This window comes from Theobroma cacao, chromosome 4 (genome assembly GCF_053813885.1).
Source record: "Theobroma cacao isolate CCN51 chromosome 4, ASM5381388v1, whole genome shotgun sequence".
NCBI classification, from domain to species: Eukaryota; Viridiplantae; Streptophyta; class Magnoliopsida; order Malvales; family Malvaceae; genus Theobroma; species Theobroma cacao.
The window spans coordinates 36,945,525-36,962,200 of NC_142642.1; the positions used below are offsets into that span (position 1 = coordinate 36,945,525).

General features: G+C 37.5%; 4 protein-coding genes across 4 annotated transcripts; all 4 read right to left on the reverse strand.

Moving 5' to 3' along the window:
• Positions 1-2,029: 2,029 nt before the first annotated feature.
• Positions 2,030-6,686, reverse strand: LOC18602970 (G-type lectin S-receptor-like serine/threonine-protein kinase LECRK4). The gene is given in 5 exon segments (XM_088805793.1): positions 2,030-2,724; positions 2,726-2,888; positions 2,890-3,898; positions 4,455-5,679; positions 5,682-6,686. Coding segments are annotated over 5 exon segments (3,879 nt in total). The 3' UTR covers positions 2,030-2,247.
• Positions 6,687-7,512: 826 nt separating this feature from the next.
• On the reverse strand, positions 7,513-10,208 carry LOC18602971 (G-type lectin S-receptor-like serine/threonine-protein kinase LECRK2). Its single transcript, XM_088806000.1, has one exon. It carries the CDS (start codon positions 10,011-10,013, stop codon positions 8,661-8,663), a length of 1,353 nt encoding a protein of 450 aa, XP_088662126.1. The 5' UTR covers positions 10,014-10,208; the 3' UTR covers positions 7,513-8,660.
• Positions 7,644-8,396, reverse strand: LOC148763363 (G-type lectin S-receptor-like serine/threonine-protein kinase LECRK1). The gene has a single exon (XM_088805794.1). It carries the CDS (start codon positions 8,394-8,396, stop codon positions 7,644-7,646), a length of 753 nt encoding a protein of 250 aa, XP_088661920.1.
• A 3,438-nt stretch (positions 10,209-13,646) lies between the features above and the next one.
• Positions 13,647-16,669, reverse strand: LOC18602973 (primary amine oxidase 1-like). Its single transcript, XM_007034678.3, has 4 exons — positions 15,221-16,669; positions 15,002-15,115; positions 14,185-14,726; positions 13,647-14,014 (listed from the first exon to the last, which is right to left on the reverse strand). Exons 1-4 carry the CDS (start codon positions 16,343-16,345, stop codon positions 13,861-13,863), a joined length of 1,935 nt encoding a protein of 644 aa, XP_007034740.3. The 5' UTR covers positions 16,346-16,669; the 3' UTR covers positions 13,647-13,860.
• Between the last annotated feature and the right edge of the window lie 7 nt (positions 16,670-16,676).

A 16,676-nucleotide genomic window follows, 5' to 3' on the forward strand; every position in this document is an offset into this window, starting at 1 on the left:
AAACCGCAACTAAAAAAATTTGATGACCAAAATGCTGTTCCAAGTGAAACTTGATCTTGACGAGATTATTGATGAAGCACTAGTAAGAGGTACACGTCCTATTCAAGATATTTATAAAAGATGTCAAGTTGCTATCTCCGAACCTGACTGTTTTGATGAAGCTGTACTCTATGATGAATGGAAAGCTGTTATGAAGGAAAAGATTACTATGATTGAGAAGAACAAGACGTGGACACTTATGGATAGACCGAAACACAGACAAATGATAGGAGTCAAATGGGTCTTCAAGAAAAAATTAAATTCCGATGGGTCTTTGAATAAGTATAAAGCAAGGCTCGTTGCTAAGGGGTTTTCTCAATTGCCAGGGGTGGATTATTTTGACACTTTTGCTCCAGTGGCAAGGTTAGATACAATCGGGCTACTCATAGCACTTTCTGCAGCATTTGGCTGGAAAATATTCCGTCTTGATATTAAGTCTACCTTCTTAAATGGTAGACTAACAGAGGAGATTTATGTTGAACAACTTAAGGGGTTTGAAGCTGAAGCTGGCAAAGACAAAGTGTATAGGCTTCATAAAGCCTTATATGGCTTAAAGCAAGCACCACGTGCCTGGAATGCTAGAATCGACTCTTATCTGCAAAGTCAAGGATTTCAGAAAAGCTTGAATGATGCAACTTTGTATGTCTTAAAAGGAGGTAATGGTGTCTCTTTAATTGTATCATTATATGTAGATGATATTCTGATAACTGGTGCTTATTGTCATGAAGTTGAAAAATTCAAAGCAGATTTGCAGAAAGAGTTTGATATGTCTGATTTGGGGTTGATGAGGTATTTTTTGGGACTTGAAGTATCACAGAACAGGAATGGTATTCACTTAACATAGCAGAAATATATTCTTGATGTCCTGAAAAGATTCAAAATGAACAACTGCAAGGCAATAGCTACTCCTCTTGTCGCCAATGAAAAATTACCTACTGATGCAGGTGATAAACTCAGTAATCCTACTGAATATAGAAGTCTTATTGGCTGTCTTTTGTATATATGTTCAACTAGACCTGAGATCATGTTCTCGGTTAGTTATTTGTCAAGGTTTATGCAACAGCCATGCAAGTCATACTTCACTGCTGCAAAAAGATTACTGAGGTATCTAAAGGGCACTTCAAGTTATTGTGTCAAGTTTACACGATCCGATGTTGTTGATCTTGTAGCATTCTCAGATAGCGATTGGGGAAGCTGTATTGATGATGCTAAGAGTACTTCTGGGTACATATTCACTCTTGTTAATGGTGTTTTCTCATGGAATTCACACAAGCAAGAATCTGTAGCCCAATCATCAGCTGAAGCTGAGTATGTGGCAGCTGCTAATGCTGCAAATCAAGCTCTTTGGTTAAGAAAGGTGCTGATTGATCTTGGCATACCTCAGACTAAACCAACCAAGCTGTTCGTGGATAATCAGTCAGCAATATCCATCTCTCAAAATCCTATTTTTCACGAAAGAACTAAACACATTCACATGAAATATCATGCCTTGAGAGACGCACAGAAAAAAGGTGAAATTCTGGTTCAATATTGCTGCTCGGTTGATCAAGTTGTAGATATCATGACCAAGGTACTTCACAGAGCAAAGTTTGAACTCAACCGAGGAATGCTGATGGTTAAAGATGCAAGCATTAAGGAAGGGTGTTGAAGATAATGCTTGACCAAGTGACATGTTTTTTCAGTTTAGATATATACAGTTATTGTGTCTGTTGTGTCTTTCTCTAAACCGTAACTAAGTCATGGGATAATGGATGTTTTATGTTTAGTTTATTAACTGATATTTGTAAACCACGTTCAGCAGGTGGTTATGTTTTTTTTTTTTTTAATTCTAAGCTATATGTAATATTTATCAGCTTTCTTTAATGAAGATGTGTGTGAGCTTTGCATCCTCTGTTCATCTCTGTTTTATTGTTGTATAACAGAGTCATTTTATAGCAGCCATTTGTTCTTAAAATCATTCCACTAACAGTGTCGGCATACTCCATGCAGATTTATCCACCAAAGTCTGAAGATATTAACTTCAGCCTTGTATATAAATTAGCAGTTGAATGAATGAAGCACAGAATCAATTTGCAGCTGACTTCCTCGTTTTCTCTTCATTTTACTTCTGTTATCTGATAAACTTACAGATATGCAATTATCAAACTAGTAAACCTGTTCCCTATAATGAGCAAAAGAAGAAAATTAAAAAAGAAAAAGAAATTACCATTAGTTGTCGTAAAGCAAGGGTGGAACCCTAACCTCAATTGTTCCTTCAAGCATTTGTGTACCCTTCTTCATTGAAGGTCTTAAAAGGGGTTCACGACTAATGCACCACAATCCCACCAAGCACATTCTTTCAAACCTCTTGAAATCAGCCAACAGATCAGGGCCATGCTCCACCACCTTCTCCAGCTTCCCAGACGTTAAACAACTTAGAATCCAATCTGAAAGGACAAGATCATCTGCTTCACTCTCTTCCTCAACCCGGCTCAATTCTATGTGCCTTCTGCCACATATAATCTCAAACAACATCACACCAAAGCTGAACACATCTACTTTGCTGGTAACTGGTGCAAACCTCAGCCATTCAGGAGCCATATATCCCATTGTTCCTCTTATATTAGTGTCAGTTCTGGTTTGATCTCTATTCAAAAGCTTGGACAACCCAAAATCCGCTATCTTAGGAGTGTAATTCATGTCAAGATAGGACATTCTCAGGCTTAATGTCACAGTGAATAATTTGAGTTTCACATTTCTCATGTAAGTAGAGCAAGCCTCTTGCAATTCCTATTGCTATTTCAGCCCTTTTTGACCAATTGGGTCTATCTCCTTCACCAAATAGGAACTTTGATAAAGCCCCATTTGCCATAAACTAAAAGATGTTGATCATTCTCAACACAGAATCCCAACAATCTTACCAAATTCTTGTGATAAGTCCGGCCTATAATCTTGAGCTCTGTCATAAATTCCTTCTCACTTTTTTCAATCTCCTTCTCTAGTATTTTCACAGCAATCTCAATCGCTACATCTTTCAGCCTTAAACGTCCACTATAAACTTTCCCTGAAGATCCTCTTCCAAGGGCCTTACCAAAACCATTAGTTGCATCATGTAATTCTTGAAATGTGAATTCTCGAAAGCCAACTCCAATGGCATCTACATTCAAAGAACTCTTCCGTTTCATTAATCTTCGAACCGCTGGATGGTAGTAAACGGCTGTGGCAGCAAGCAGGAAAGCAAGTGTCGCAATAACAATAAGACCAATCTTTAAAACTACCTGAGAACTGATTTTCTTCGTCCTTTTATCTCTTCGAAAATCTGGATTGCCAGTACTCCTTGGCACCTTGATTATTGCTTTTATTCCTATTGTTGAAGCAGTTTTTCTAGCATTCAACAAGGGATACCTCTTCCGGTGACACGTTGAATCTTCCAAGGAAGCTGCCATTGTGTAACAATCTTCCATAACAGCCTTCTTGCAGCCCTCTAGCTCAGTATTCAAAATTCGGGACAAGTCTTCGAAATCTCGGGCTGGGAAGCCGGTATCATCCATAACTTGAACCATAAAGTTCTCCAGGGAATGATCTTCACAATAGTTTATCAAGGTTTCCGGGTGCCATCCCTTTGACAGATTTGTTTCATCAACTGGGATAAACCCTGGCAAACAACTGCATCTGCTGGTTTCATTGTTTGCGGAATTGCATAAACTATTCACACCACAAACTGAATTTAAACAGCAAGGTTCATCAAAAACATCAGCAAGGGAGCGCCAGGAAGCATGAATTCGTGCATGTAGGCGACAGAATTTTGAGAGCACTATCAAAAACAGAGGAAAAGTGATTTTAACATGCATCGTAATTTGGCAATTGTGAAAATTAGACCCTCACAATTTGGAGAGAAATAAAGCGGTATACACCAAAAAGGAATACTGCCACCAAAAGCAGGGAACGCAAGCTATGTAATATTTTGGTTGGTACATCCAGAAAAAGAGAAAAACTGAAAAAAAAAGCTGAAGAGTTTAGACATAATGGCAGCTTCATTTGACAGAAACTAAAGCCCAGCCAAGGTTGAATTTTCATGGTCTCATCAACAATCCAGTTTGATTTTGTTTAGATCATCTGGGTCCGTAAACGCCGAATGCCCTTTGTTCAAAAAAATTTCTTTCCTTTGCTCCACGGCTTCTCATTTCAAAATGAGGGGAAAGGACAAACCATCTGGTCTACGCTTTTGCCTCATTAGTCAATAGGTATACTGTTTAAGTAACAATAAGATAACGGTCAATCCCATTTTTGTAATTTGAAGTAAAGAAGTAAAGATAAAGAAAAGGAGATAAAGAAGGAACTGCTTGGATTCTACTGAACATGCATCAAAGATTAACAGAACAAATGCGAAACCAGTCACGGCAAGTAAGTGGAGCAGCATGACAACTTTGACTAACTGGAAAGGCAATGTACTAACAAATTACTCAAAACTTCAGAGTCATGGCTCACAATGGCGCCTAAATTGTTAGTTCTCACGCTACATAGGACCCAATCTATTAGAATCATCTCATCGCCTGTTGTTTCTCCATCAACTTGATGTAACTCAATATGCTTTCTGCAAAAGACAATCTCAAGCAACAAGACCCCAAAGCTGTAGACATCTACTTTGGTGGTTACAGGTGCATTCTTGAGCCATTCAGGTGCCACATATCCCATTGTTCCCCTTACATTGGTACTTGTTTTAGTTTGATCCTTCATCATAAGCTTTGCAAGGCCGAAATCAGCGATTTTGGCAGTGAAACTGTCATCAAGAAGAACATTTTGTGGCTTTATATCACAGTGGATAATTTGAGTCTCGCATTCTTCATGCAAATACAGTAAGCCTCTTGAAATTCCAAGCACAATATCAGCTCTCTGATCCCAACTGGGTTTTTCTTCCCCAAACAGGAAACTGTACAGTGTGCCGTTCTTCATTAACTCATAAACCAGAAGTCGGTGGTTCTTCTCATTACAAAACCCCACCAGTCGAACAAGATTCTTATGATGCGTAAGGCCTATAACTCGAACTTCTGTCAAGAATTCCTTCTCACCTTGTTCAACGACCTTCTCTAGCTGTTTCACAGCAACCTCAATATTTTCGTTCTCTGATGTTAAAACCCCACTGTAAACAGTACCAAAAGCTCATTGGCCAAGTTTGTTCTTGAATCCATTAGTAGCTTCACGCAACTCCTGAAATGAAAATGCCTTCAAATTTATCTCCACAGGCTTAGGATTTGAAGGTGATTGTTTTCGTATGTAAGGTTGTGTCAATGGGTGATAATAGATGACAATTGCTGCAAATAGAACAACTAATACCAAGCACAATATAAGGCCTGCTAGAAGAGAAACTGTGGATGGAGAGTCCTTTTTGTCTTTGTCTGGTGAAGAGGTATTCATGTTGGGAACTTTGATGAACGCTACTTTGTTATTGGTGGAAGGATTGCTTCTTCTACCATTTAGTAAAGGCATTCTCTTCTTGATACAATCAGTTCCATCCAAAACAGCAGCCATACAGAAACAATCTTCCATCACTTTGTTCTTGCACTCATTTACATCCATTGATTTGATTCTCTCCAAATCTGCAAATCGATGACTTGGGAAATCAGCATCATCTATCTGTTCAATTTTGAAATCAGAAGCTGAAGACTCTGGAGCACAGAAATCCATGGTGACATCAGGATAACATCCTTTGGAGGGATTGTTCGGATCCCATGGTAAATAACCACGCAAGCATTCGCAGCTAACAGTTCTATTATCAGGTAAAGTGCAAAAACCAAACACCCCGCAAATGCTAACAACTGTGCAAGGTTCTGTAATAGCTTCCCAGACCATTGTCCATTGGGTGCCATTTTCTTTATGGTAAACCAACTGTTGAAATTTCCAAGGTCGTTAATAGTTGCTCGGTGGTAGTATTCTCTTGTTGGTGAGGGAACTTGTGAAGTTGTACTCAAGGGTTGTATGATGGAACCATCGCTTACAACAGACATTAAAGCTGCACTCTGGTTGAAAGTTAGGCTGACGTTTTTCCTTCCATTGGTTGCAGTGTTCCAGTAACCAGCATCAGCAAATTTAAATGCAGACAGAACAACATTGCCATCCAGGCCTTGAACCTCTAACATATACCTGCCAGTTGAGTAGTCAACAGTTCCATTGGCATTGGAATAGAGTTTTTGGCCCATAACGAGATTCTGGCCTAATAAAATCGTGTCTGTAGGAAAATCAAAGCTCCGCCAGATGACTCTGGAGGAAGATTCCCGCAAGACAAAATTGCCATCATCTTGCATCAAAGCTGAACTGGTGGATGTACCGTTGAATATTGTGAATTTGGTGCCGTTTGAATGTGTGAGCACGAGTTGGCCATTATCTGTCAGATCAATGGTTGATCCATTTCGAGATGGATCATCTCGGTTTGCCGACCAAACTAGTGTTTTCTCTGGGATTTTATCGAACCAAATTCCAACGAGAAATAGGCCTCTAGGAAGAAGATAGAACCCAAAAGCAAAATCGCCAGAGGTGGACCGCCATGAAGAATTACTACCAGCAGTGATGCTTGAACCCAAGTTGATAGTGTTATTAGTCGTTTGAGCAGAAGAGCCAAGTATGAAGCACAAGAGCAGTAAAGTCCAGACAAGAATTCTAGTAGCTGCCATAGTAGCTTTGACAGAAATGAACAAAGGAAAAATAAGAGAAAAATTATCTATATCAGGACATTGAGATAAACATAAGATTTTGAAAATTCATCATATGAATAATGTCCTTTTGTGTTGCTGGCTTGAGTCCGAGTCAAATCAATCTCAAAGACCATCCTGATACCACATAAGGTATACCATTTTCATTGACCTCATAGAGGTTTCAATAGCTAAGTTTTCAAGTACTTGCTCTGTTACACCAACCTAATTTTTGAATAAGCTAAATCCTGGAATTTTCAAGTTTTTTGTTAACACGGCTTTCCATGCTAAGATGGCATCGGCATCCTATCATTTAGAGTTCTTTAGGCCACCGCAACCATTGCTGCAGTCAACTCGCACAAGCAACGAAAGTTCATCTGATATTGCAAGGAGGGAAGTTTTGTCCCTCACAGACTGTTTTCAAGACTTGCACAGTGAAATGTGAGAAAAAAAAGTCAAACCAAAGACAACAAGGACGTTGACCCACTAATTCCTAATCTGATTCTCTTCCTTTGTATATCCTGGCAATGAAGAAATGGAGACAATATAAATGATTAATCTGAAAATTCGTATTGCTGCAAATTAATATACCATTCACATCTTGTAGAAAGATTTCTTGTTTTCATATTTCATAAGGATATAAGGGGCAGTATAGCTTTTGAAGATATTGAGAATTGCCGAGTGCAGTTTAGTTGATCAAGGTCACATTACCAAAATTTACATTTGAGTGTGTGATTTAATGTACGATAACATCAACGAAGAAAAAAGAAAAGAAAACACAGTCAAGTGAATTATATATAGAGAGAGAGGATCCGAATCGCATCTTTTTGCTTGGTATTGTCCTAATTCTTGCATAAAACTCAGTTATTACAGCTAGAGAGTTCACCCGGTACGACAATTTCAACCCTTGGCCACTTAGCTAATAAACTAGTATTCATTTTACAATTGATGGTAATGAAGCAATGGCGGAACTCCTACTTCCATAGTTCCTTCCAGCATTTGTACAACCTTCTTCATTGAAGGTCTAAGAGTTGGATCTGGACAAATGCACCATAATCCCACCATGGCCATTCTCTCAAACCTCTTAAAGTCACTCAATACATCCGCGTCATGCCCCACCACCATCTCAAGCTTTCCAGATACTATACAACTTATAATCCACTCTGAGAGAAGAAGGTCATCCACCTCACTCTCTTCCTCAACCCTGCTCACTTCTATGTGCCTTCTGCAGCATATAATCTCAAGTAACATCACACCATAACTGAAAACATCTACTTTAGCAGTTATTGGCGCATGCTTTAGCCATTCAGGTGCCAAATACCCCATCGTTCCCCTTACATTGGTATCAGTTCTAGTTTGGTCCTTATTCAAAAGCTTGGAAAGCCCAAAATCAGCAATCTTAGCAGTATAATTTTCATCCAGTAGTACATTCTGAGGCTTTATGTCACAGTGGATGATTTGAGTCTCACATTCTTCGTGCAAGTAGAGTAAGCCTCTTGCTATTCCAAGTGCCATCTCAGCTCTTTGAAACCAACTAGGTCTTTTATCTTCTTCTCCAAATAGAGACCTTGACAAGGGCCCATTTGCCATTAGCTCATAAACTAAAAGCTGTTGATCATTCTCAACGCAAAATCCCACCAGTCTTACTAGATTCTTGTGATGTGTCCGGCCAATTATCTTGAGCTCTGTCATGAATTCATTCTGACTTTTGCCTGTCTCTTTCTCCAGCTTCTTTACTGCAATCTCAATATGGGCACCCTTTAAACTTAGAAGTCCTCTGTACACTTTGGCAGAAGATCCTCGACCAAGGATTTTACTAAACCCATTTGTTGCTCGATAAAGCTCTTGAAATGTGAATTCTCTAAAACCAACTCCAATGGCATCTAAACTTAAATAACTTTTCCTTCTTAGTAATCTTCTAAATATAGGAAGATTATAAATGGCAGAGGCTCCCAACTAGAAAGCAAGTATGGCATTAACTATAAGGCCAATCTTAAGGAAAAGCCGGACGTTAAAATTCCTTTTCCTTTCACCTTTTGGAATACCTGCATTTGTTAACTTCATTGGCACCTTGATTAGTGCCTTAATTCCGATGCTAGAAGCACTTTTTCTAGCTTTCAACAAAGGCATCCTCTTTTTGTAACATGTTGAAAACTCCAGGGAAGCAGCCAAGGTGTAGCAATCTTCCATGACAGCATTCTTGCAGCCCTCTAGATCAACATTTTCTATTTTAGCCAACTCTCCGTTATCTTCACTAGGGAAATCAGCATTATCAATTACCTCTACAGTAAAGTTCCTCATGGAGGGACCTATACAATAGTTTACTGGAGTTTCTGGGCGGCAACCCAAATTTAGATCACTTGGATCTAAATTAGTATGACCTGGAATGCAACCACAGCTTATGGTTTCATTATCAACTGAAGTGCACATGCCATTGACACCACAAAGAGAAGTCACAAGACATGGGTCTTCGAGTGCTCTCCACACCCTTGTCCATCTGCTACCATTTCTTTTATGGTAAACATATTGCTGGAAATTGCCATGATCATCGATTGTTGCTCGATGGTAGTAGTCTTCAACAGGGTTTGGGATGTTTCTTGTCAAAGAAAAAATGATTTGACCGGTGCTATTGACAAGGTACATGAAAGCAGTCTGATTGAATACCAGGCTCGCATTTTTCTCTGTAGATCCGATGTCTGTAGTTCCGGTCCACCAGTAACCAGGTTCCGAGAAGTGATAGGTTGAGAGGACCAGATTTCCATCATATTGCATTTGCAACCTGATATCTCCTGTTGAATAGTCTGTTGTTCCTTTGGCGTTTGAATAGAGCGCTTGGAGACTTAATAGAGCTTGTCCTGGCAAGAGTGTGTCTGTTGGGAAACTAAAGCTCCTCCAGACAGTTGATGAATTCACATCTCTCAAGACAAAATTACCGTCATCTTGCATTAAGCCTAAACTTGCGGGAGCTCCTCCACTATTTATTGACTGTTGAGTACCATTAGAGTATGTCAGCAAAAGCTGGCCAGCTGTTAGTTGGATAGTGGATCCCGCTTCTGCTGGAGAGTCTCGGTTAGCAGACCAGACTAGTGTCCTCTCAGGGATTTTATCAAACCAGACGCCAACAAGGTAGAGTCCTCCGGAGATTGAGTAGAAGCCGAATGCAAAGTCGCCAGAAGGGGAGTGCCAGGATGCATTTGTTCCTGCAGTGATGCTAGATCCCAAGGTTATGGTTGAAGAATTCTGGGCATGTAAGCCACAGAAATTGACAGAGAACATTAGAAACCAAGGAAGAACGATTTTAGCAGACATCACAAACTCTTATAAGAACTATAAAAGTATAAAAGCACTGTCTAAAGAGCTTTAAAGTTTCCTTGACAGATGCAAGATGCATATATTATTAGGAAATCCACCCACCGCCTTCCTCAAGAGCACAAATGTCCCAAAAGGAAATTTAGATGATTTTTGCGAGAACAGAAGGCAAGCAACTACTGGTTGGCTGGATGGCTGGACTTCGACAGCCAAATAGTTATGGCCTCATTTACTTGAAATTGCACTACACGATAAAGACAGAGGACTATAAATAGGGACGAATTTTTTTTATCAAAATATCTCAACAGTTCTGTACTGAGCTGGTGACTGGATCCTGCACTACACGACAAAGACAATTTTTTTGTCAAAATATCTCAGCCATACTGAACTGACAGGGTCGACTTTTTCTTTTTTTTCAAAATACCTAAGCTCCCTGAGTTTCGAATGGCACAACAAATTCGCTACACGTTACTCTAAACCCTAACCTTTATTTATACTAAAGTATGATCCGTGTTCAACACAAGGCCCACTGCGCACTCCCTCTCTTTGCTTCAACATCTGTTCTCCTTCTCTCTATCTGTTCTCCACGTGATAAACTCCGACGTCTTTGCACCCCTCTCTTTCTCTCTCTGTGCTTCAACGTCTATTATATTTCACTCTCTCTACCTTCCACGTAGTCAACTTTGAAAGCCCCAGTACAGCACCCTTTTAAATATGTTATAGATATTGCTTTTATTGTTTTCTTCTTTTCTTTCATTTTTTTCCTTTTTTTCTCTCTTTCCTCTCACCTTCCCCATAAAGACTGGTTGCCAATCACCGAATGTCGTCATTGGCCGTTGCTCGTTAGTCACCAGGTGTCTATATTTTTCACGATTATATGAAATATAATAAATACAATAATCTAAAAATTAATTATCTAAATTAAAAATTTTTAGATAATATATTTATATCTAATTTCATTTCATTTTAATAGTAACTTGAATAATTTTTCAATACATATTATTTTTGTGTCAATTTTTTTTTATTTTGAATTTTATCTCTATTTAACTCAAAGAGTTATGTCTCACTGAAGTACAAATATAGAAAACAAATTACAAGTTATGTTCAAAAATATTATTATTACATACTCTGTTTTTTTAAAATTGAAAAAAATTGTTATACGTTTTAACTTTAAGAATTTATATTGTAGTGAAATACAAATGAACAAGTTAACAGAAAATAAAGACAAAACAACATTGTAAGTCTAAGCAAATGTTACACACTTCAGCAAAAGATATTACATACAAAAACTTCTGCAATAGTTGTTGTACGTCAAGATTAAAGTTTCAACACTAGATTTTACATGGCAAGACCAAAGCTTCAACACCAGATGTCACAAATCAAGGCTAAAGCTTTACACATCAGATGTTAGCACCAGATATTACACGCTAAAGCTTCTTTCTTCTTACTTATATTAAACGCCAAGACATAAATCACAGATATTACACGTCAAGGCCAAAGCTTTACATGCTAAATGTTAGCACCAAATATTACACGCCAAAACTTCTTTTTTCCTACTGATGTTACATGCTAAAGCATAAATCACTTTGTTACACGCCAAAATATATTCCACCAAACTTGAATTACTAAAAAACTTAACACCAATAAATCAAAAAATATGTTATTACACTCCATGTCATGTTTTTTTGTCTGTAAATCGATTATGATATGGTAAGATGATAAGAGATAAACAAAAAGAGAGTTTTGTAAATGTAAATTAATAAATTCAAAAATATATTATTACCTTCCATATTATGTTTTTTGGTCTGTAGATTAACGGTAATATGACAAGATGACAAAAGATAAATAAAGAGATGATGATGATGGTAACATTAGTGAGAGCTAAATGACGAGAGAGAAAAATACGAAACATAGCAGACAAGAGAAAAAAATTAAAAGCATTTAATTTATCTGAAATGATTTTAAGAGCATTTTTGTCATCTAATGGTTAAAATTGGAGGAAAAAAGTTAACTTTATATTGAAGACTATTTTTGAAAAAAACTTATGAAGATTACCATTTTTCACAATTTTTTGCAAGAAATATTTTTTGTACCAAAGTCTATGTGAATATGTCAACTAATATGGCACAACTAATAGAAAAAACTGTTGAAAAATGATCTAAAGTGGTGGAAAATAAAAAATCTTTAATTAGTTAAGTAATACGGTTAACTGATTAAAGCTTTGTCGGAAAAAAAAAATGTGTTCGAAGAAAGCAGCTGACAGGTGGCAAAATGATGTAGTTTTATATTTTGTATATTATTTTGAAGTGTGAAATGGTTGTCTATAGTGTTGTTCAGCAAGTGCTCTGGTCTCCTTACCTTATACGCATCTGGTTTTTGTCGTTTTGGTTGTTTTGTAAGCTTTTAAGTCATTTTCTCCTTTTATTATCTTTTTCCCAGTTGTTACTTAATACAGATATCTACGTTTTGTTTCTCTGTACTCAGTTAGTTTTTGACAATCTCAAGACTACATCTAAGTCTAGAAATATTTTTCATATTTTCAGGAGGTATATATATTGAAAAGTGTTAGAAATATGAACGAGCTAATTCCCCATAATTTCTTCTTCTTTTTCTCTATTTTCCGTTCTTTCTCTTTGAAAATTTTTTCAAAGTGTTTTTCTTGTGAAATCTCTCAAAATCTCTAAAAAAATGTACGAAATTTTCTTTAGGCTTTTGATAACATAATTATAACATTGTACTGATTATAAGTTAAATTAATGTGATTTTTTGTGAAAGTTGTTTATTAACAGATTATAACAATTGTAGAATTGCAATGTGTGTTTTACAAAGTGATTAATAATTTAAGATAGAATCAAGTTAATAAATTGTAATCATAATGCATATGATAATATCGTATATTAGTAGAATCAGACTGATTTACTGCATAATCTATACAATTATTATAATATCATTAATAAATTTGTATCCAAGTCAAAATAAGCAGCAGGGAAGGGCAGTGAAAAATCAAAAGCTTGAACTACTGGAAATTGATAAAAGGATTATGCAACCAAGAAGTCTAATAAAAAAATGCTGTTGAGTCAAGTTTGTGTAGGCTCCTGCAACTGGTACCAGACATCAACAAATTAACAAATTATGATATTGGCTTCTCATAAAGATCTAACACTAGGTCAACCAGAATCATGCCATAGTCTGTCGTTTCCCTACTAGTTTATATTGTTTTTCTGTTAATTTATTTCTGTAAAAAAAATATCATACTTTATTGATCCAAGACAACAAGTACATACAGAAGAGGCTGCTAATTAATACCCAAAACAACAAAACAACAACCAGAAACTACAAAAAGCAATAGTAATTAGAAAATCCAGTACTGCTAACATTAGCATAAACTCACCAACTGCAAACATAAAGTAAAGAATATGTTAAACAACTAAAACTCAAATTAAAATGCCTTAAATAATGTCTCCCAGCTAGGTGCCTAGGCCTCCCTCACTTTTAGCAGAAGAAATGTAGCTGCAGCATTCCAATTGGATCTATATTAAAAGCAAAGCTTGCTAACTTTGGCCCTTGATTAGCATGAATTTTCGGTTAATGAAACAGTCTCCAAAAGATTTCTTCAAAGACAAATCAACCACAGAAGCAATGTTCATGGCCTAATAAATAACACATTGGTTCAATACATTACTAAGGCTATGATTAAGAATTTAAGATATACTCAAATTTATTTAGTCGTAAAAGAATTAAAGTACATCACATGCAAAGGATGCATGTTAATCTGGAGGTAAAAGAAATCTGCTGTGATTGAGTCCTGTTAATAATAGCTTACACGACATGTTATAGAAGAGTCCTGTTAAAGCAATGGATTGCTTTCGAAAAAGTTTGCAGGCCGGAGCTCAAATCCACCGTGGAAGGTTGGCATCACTGGGAATTCTTCTTGATATGGAATGTGATGGAAGCCTACGGTGTACCATAGAACTAAATCTTTGTTTTCAATCACTCTATTCCTGCAAGAACATTTACCATATGAGAATTAACGCCTGTGTAGCTAACATGTTTGAACTTTGTAACAACAATTTCTATATTTTAATTGATTCTTGAAAAAAACAAAAGATAAAAGAAAGAAAATATCCAAAGAAATAAATAAAACACTTGTGACCAGGTAAATATTTGTTACCTCTTGCTCCATACGGCTAAGCCATCATCTCCATGGCTTCTATCAGCGTAAAACCCACCAGCCCACCTCTCTGATTTATTATAGGCAGTCACCCAGACTTGGTACTTCGTATAAGCTGCCCTTATTTGAGGATAATCATCATCATCCAATAGAGAAGTCACCGGCTGTCCAGGTATTAGCCGGTAACCCACTTGATTCCCAAGCTTTGTTTCCTTGTTCGGATTCACAATCAACAAGTCAGCCGGCTCCGAACCGAGTTGAACCCGAGCATCTGCTTCCTTTTTGGCGGTCTCCCTAACGACCTTCCAGTAACTTTTTCTTGGAGAAACGTTAAAGTCCGTTACTCTTGCCGTTTGTAGTTTGGCCTTGACAAAGGAGTTGCCTTGACCGTCAACATCAAGATCCAAGTAATATGTGAGGAAATGGTCGTGATTAACGGCGACGGTGTTGACCGCCACTAACGTGCCGTAAACGTTTGACTTTATATGGTCGTTGTTAATGTAAGGAGTTCCTTTCATCAATAGTATTCCGGTTAAACAAACCTGGGAAGCAAAACCCACATATATAATTACAAATTAATATTATTTGCCAAATCTTTTCATCAAATTGTTATGTAAGTTTAACAATACCAAAATAGTAGCAATGATTAATTATATTTAACTCTTGAAAGGAATAATTTATACTATTTCATTACTTAAACATAAAATCTTTTTTATACAAGAATAAACACTAATATTAAAATTTGAAATATGTACCTAAAGATTATCAAATGATAATATACCTATTAAAGATGTTAAAAATGTTAAGCTAATCTTACCCCAACTTTGATGGTTCCACTGTTCGTGAACTCCCAGTCGAGGACGTAATCATAATTTCCCACGGTAGCCACCATTCTAGCAACCAAACTCTTTTCCGTCTGCCCACTCCTTATCTACCAGACAATGACAAGTCAATTCAAACCAAAATTAACTCAAAAAAGGATGCCAATTAACGCCAAATTTAATAATCCTAACTGTAACCTTGTCGACTACCGTACCACTTTTCCAGGAACATTGATTTCAGCATGTCTCCAGGCAATGTCACCGGAGTACCTTTCGAAAATACAGATAACCCTTTGCATTTTCTGTGCCTGTCCGTCTGCCCCAGCCCAATACCCGTCTAAATACACAGCATTCTGTGGACAATCAATCAATGGCTGGAGACTGCTGGCTGATCGTCCGAACCCGAATTCCCCGATATCCATAAACGTCCTGAAATACCATTCACTTTCAGGATCCATGTACGGGACAAAGGTTTCAGACACATGCCCTCTATACAGAACCTGACGGGTCTTCTTTGTTTTTGCGTCGAAGATAGAAGCTGTTGATATCACGATCCCCGCCTGAGGATCAAATCCGACATGGAATTTCCAGTTAGCCCAGTTGACATTGTTTCCTTCGATTTTGAACCCTTCTCCTTTCAGATTACAGGTGACAGAGTCAGTCTTCTGGTTTGATCGAAAATCGGTTCCCTCAGCTTTAGGCAAGGGGACTCTGAATCTATCAAGGTACATTGTGATTTGCATTGAGTCAACATCAACAAAAATACTAATTCCTTCAATGGGCCTTGCGTAGACATTAACCGAGCCTCCTCTGTAGTAACATGTAACTCTGAGAGCTCTTTTTGTGACATTTTCCCCATACCAGCCAACAGTGAGTGGTACACAGGAAACTTCAGACAAGTTTAAACCCCTCTTCAGAATTGAATTCTTGAACTTGGGGTATTGCAGAGGCAATCTGCTAGCTTGGAAAAGCTCGTTAAAAGTGAATGGAGGGTAACCCTGACCAGTGTAGACATGGTTCGATCTGATTGAACCATAGGCCAGGTCAACAAGCAGCTCCCGAGTCTCACCTCCCGCTCGAACAACCACCTTGGCCTGTCGAGGAAGAGCATTCCTCGTTTGCTTGTTCGAAGATATCCAATTAAGAACATCTTTTTTATCCGGTTCTTCGAGATCCACGAAGTGAAATGTCAGGTTAGGAAGAGAACCAAGCTTAGACTTATCAATTATGAGCTTTGCCTGGTTGATTTCAGCTGGGGTGAGAGGATCTAAGGGATGATAAAGGGTAAGACTTAAGCAACATTGGAGCAGAAAAGCTAGAACAAACAATGGAATAGACATGGATTCCGAATTGGTTATCTCCAAACAAAAAAGCTGACCAAGTTGTCATGCTTTAAGACAACTCACTGTTTGGGATTATATATAAGAAACTTAATTATTTATTGTATCCACACGTCCCTTGCCTGATGACATCGTATAATATTGTACAGGGATCAAGTTGTTTTTAATGTTGTATTAAATTGTAATGTATAAATGTTCCTTCTAAGCGGACATTGCACATTGCTGAAATGGTCCTAGGTCCTTTACTTGCACTAAGAGCAAGAATAATTGACTTGCTTTGCTTTTAGATATTAAATGAGGGGATGTCATCCTTGAACATGCTACCTTTTTT

Excerpts from the sequence above, each read along its gene's own strand:
- LOC18602973 (XM_007034678.3), bottom strand. The coding sequence starts at position 16,345 with ATGTCTATTCCATTGTTTGTTCTAGCTTTTCTGCTCCAATGTTGCTTA. Across the intron at positions 15,116-15,220 it reads TCAATGTTCCTGGAAAAGTG|ATAAGGAGTGGGCAGACGGA; the intron begins GTACGGTAGTCG and ends ATTGTCTGGTAG. Across the intron at positions 14,015-14,184 it reads TTAGCCGTATGGAGCAAGAG|GAATAGAGTGATTGAAAACA; the intron begins GTAACAAATATT and ends ATGTTCTTGCAG.
- LOC148763363 (XM_088805794.1), bottom strand. The coding sequence starts at position 8,396 with ATGACAGAGCTCAAGATAATTGGCCGGACACATCACAAGAATCTAGTA.
- LOC18602971 (XM_088806000.1), bottom strand. The coding sequence starts at position 10,013 with ATGTCTGCTAAAATCGTTCTTCCTTGGTTTCTAATGTTCTCTGTCAAT.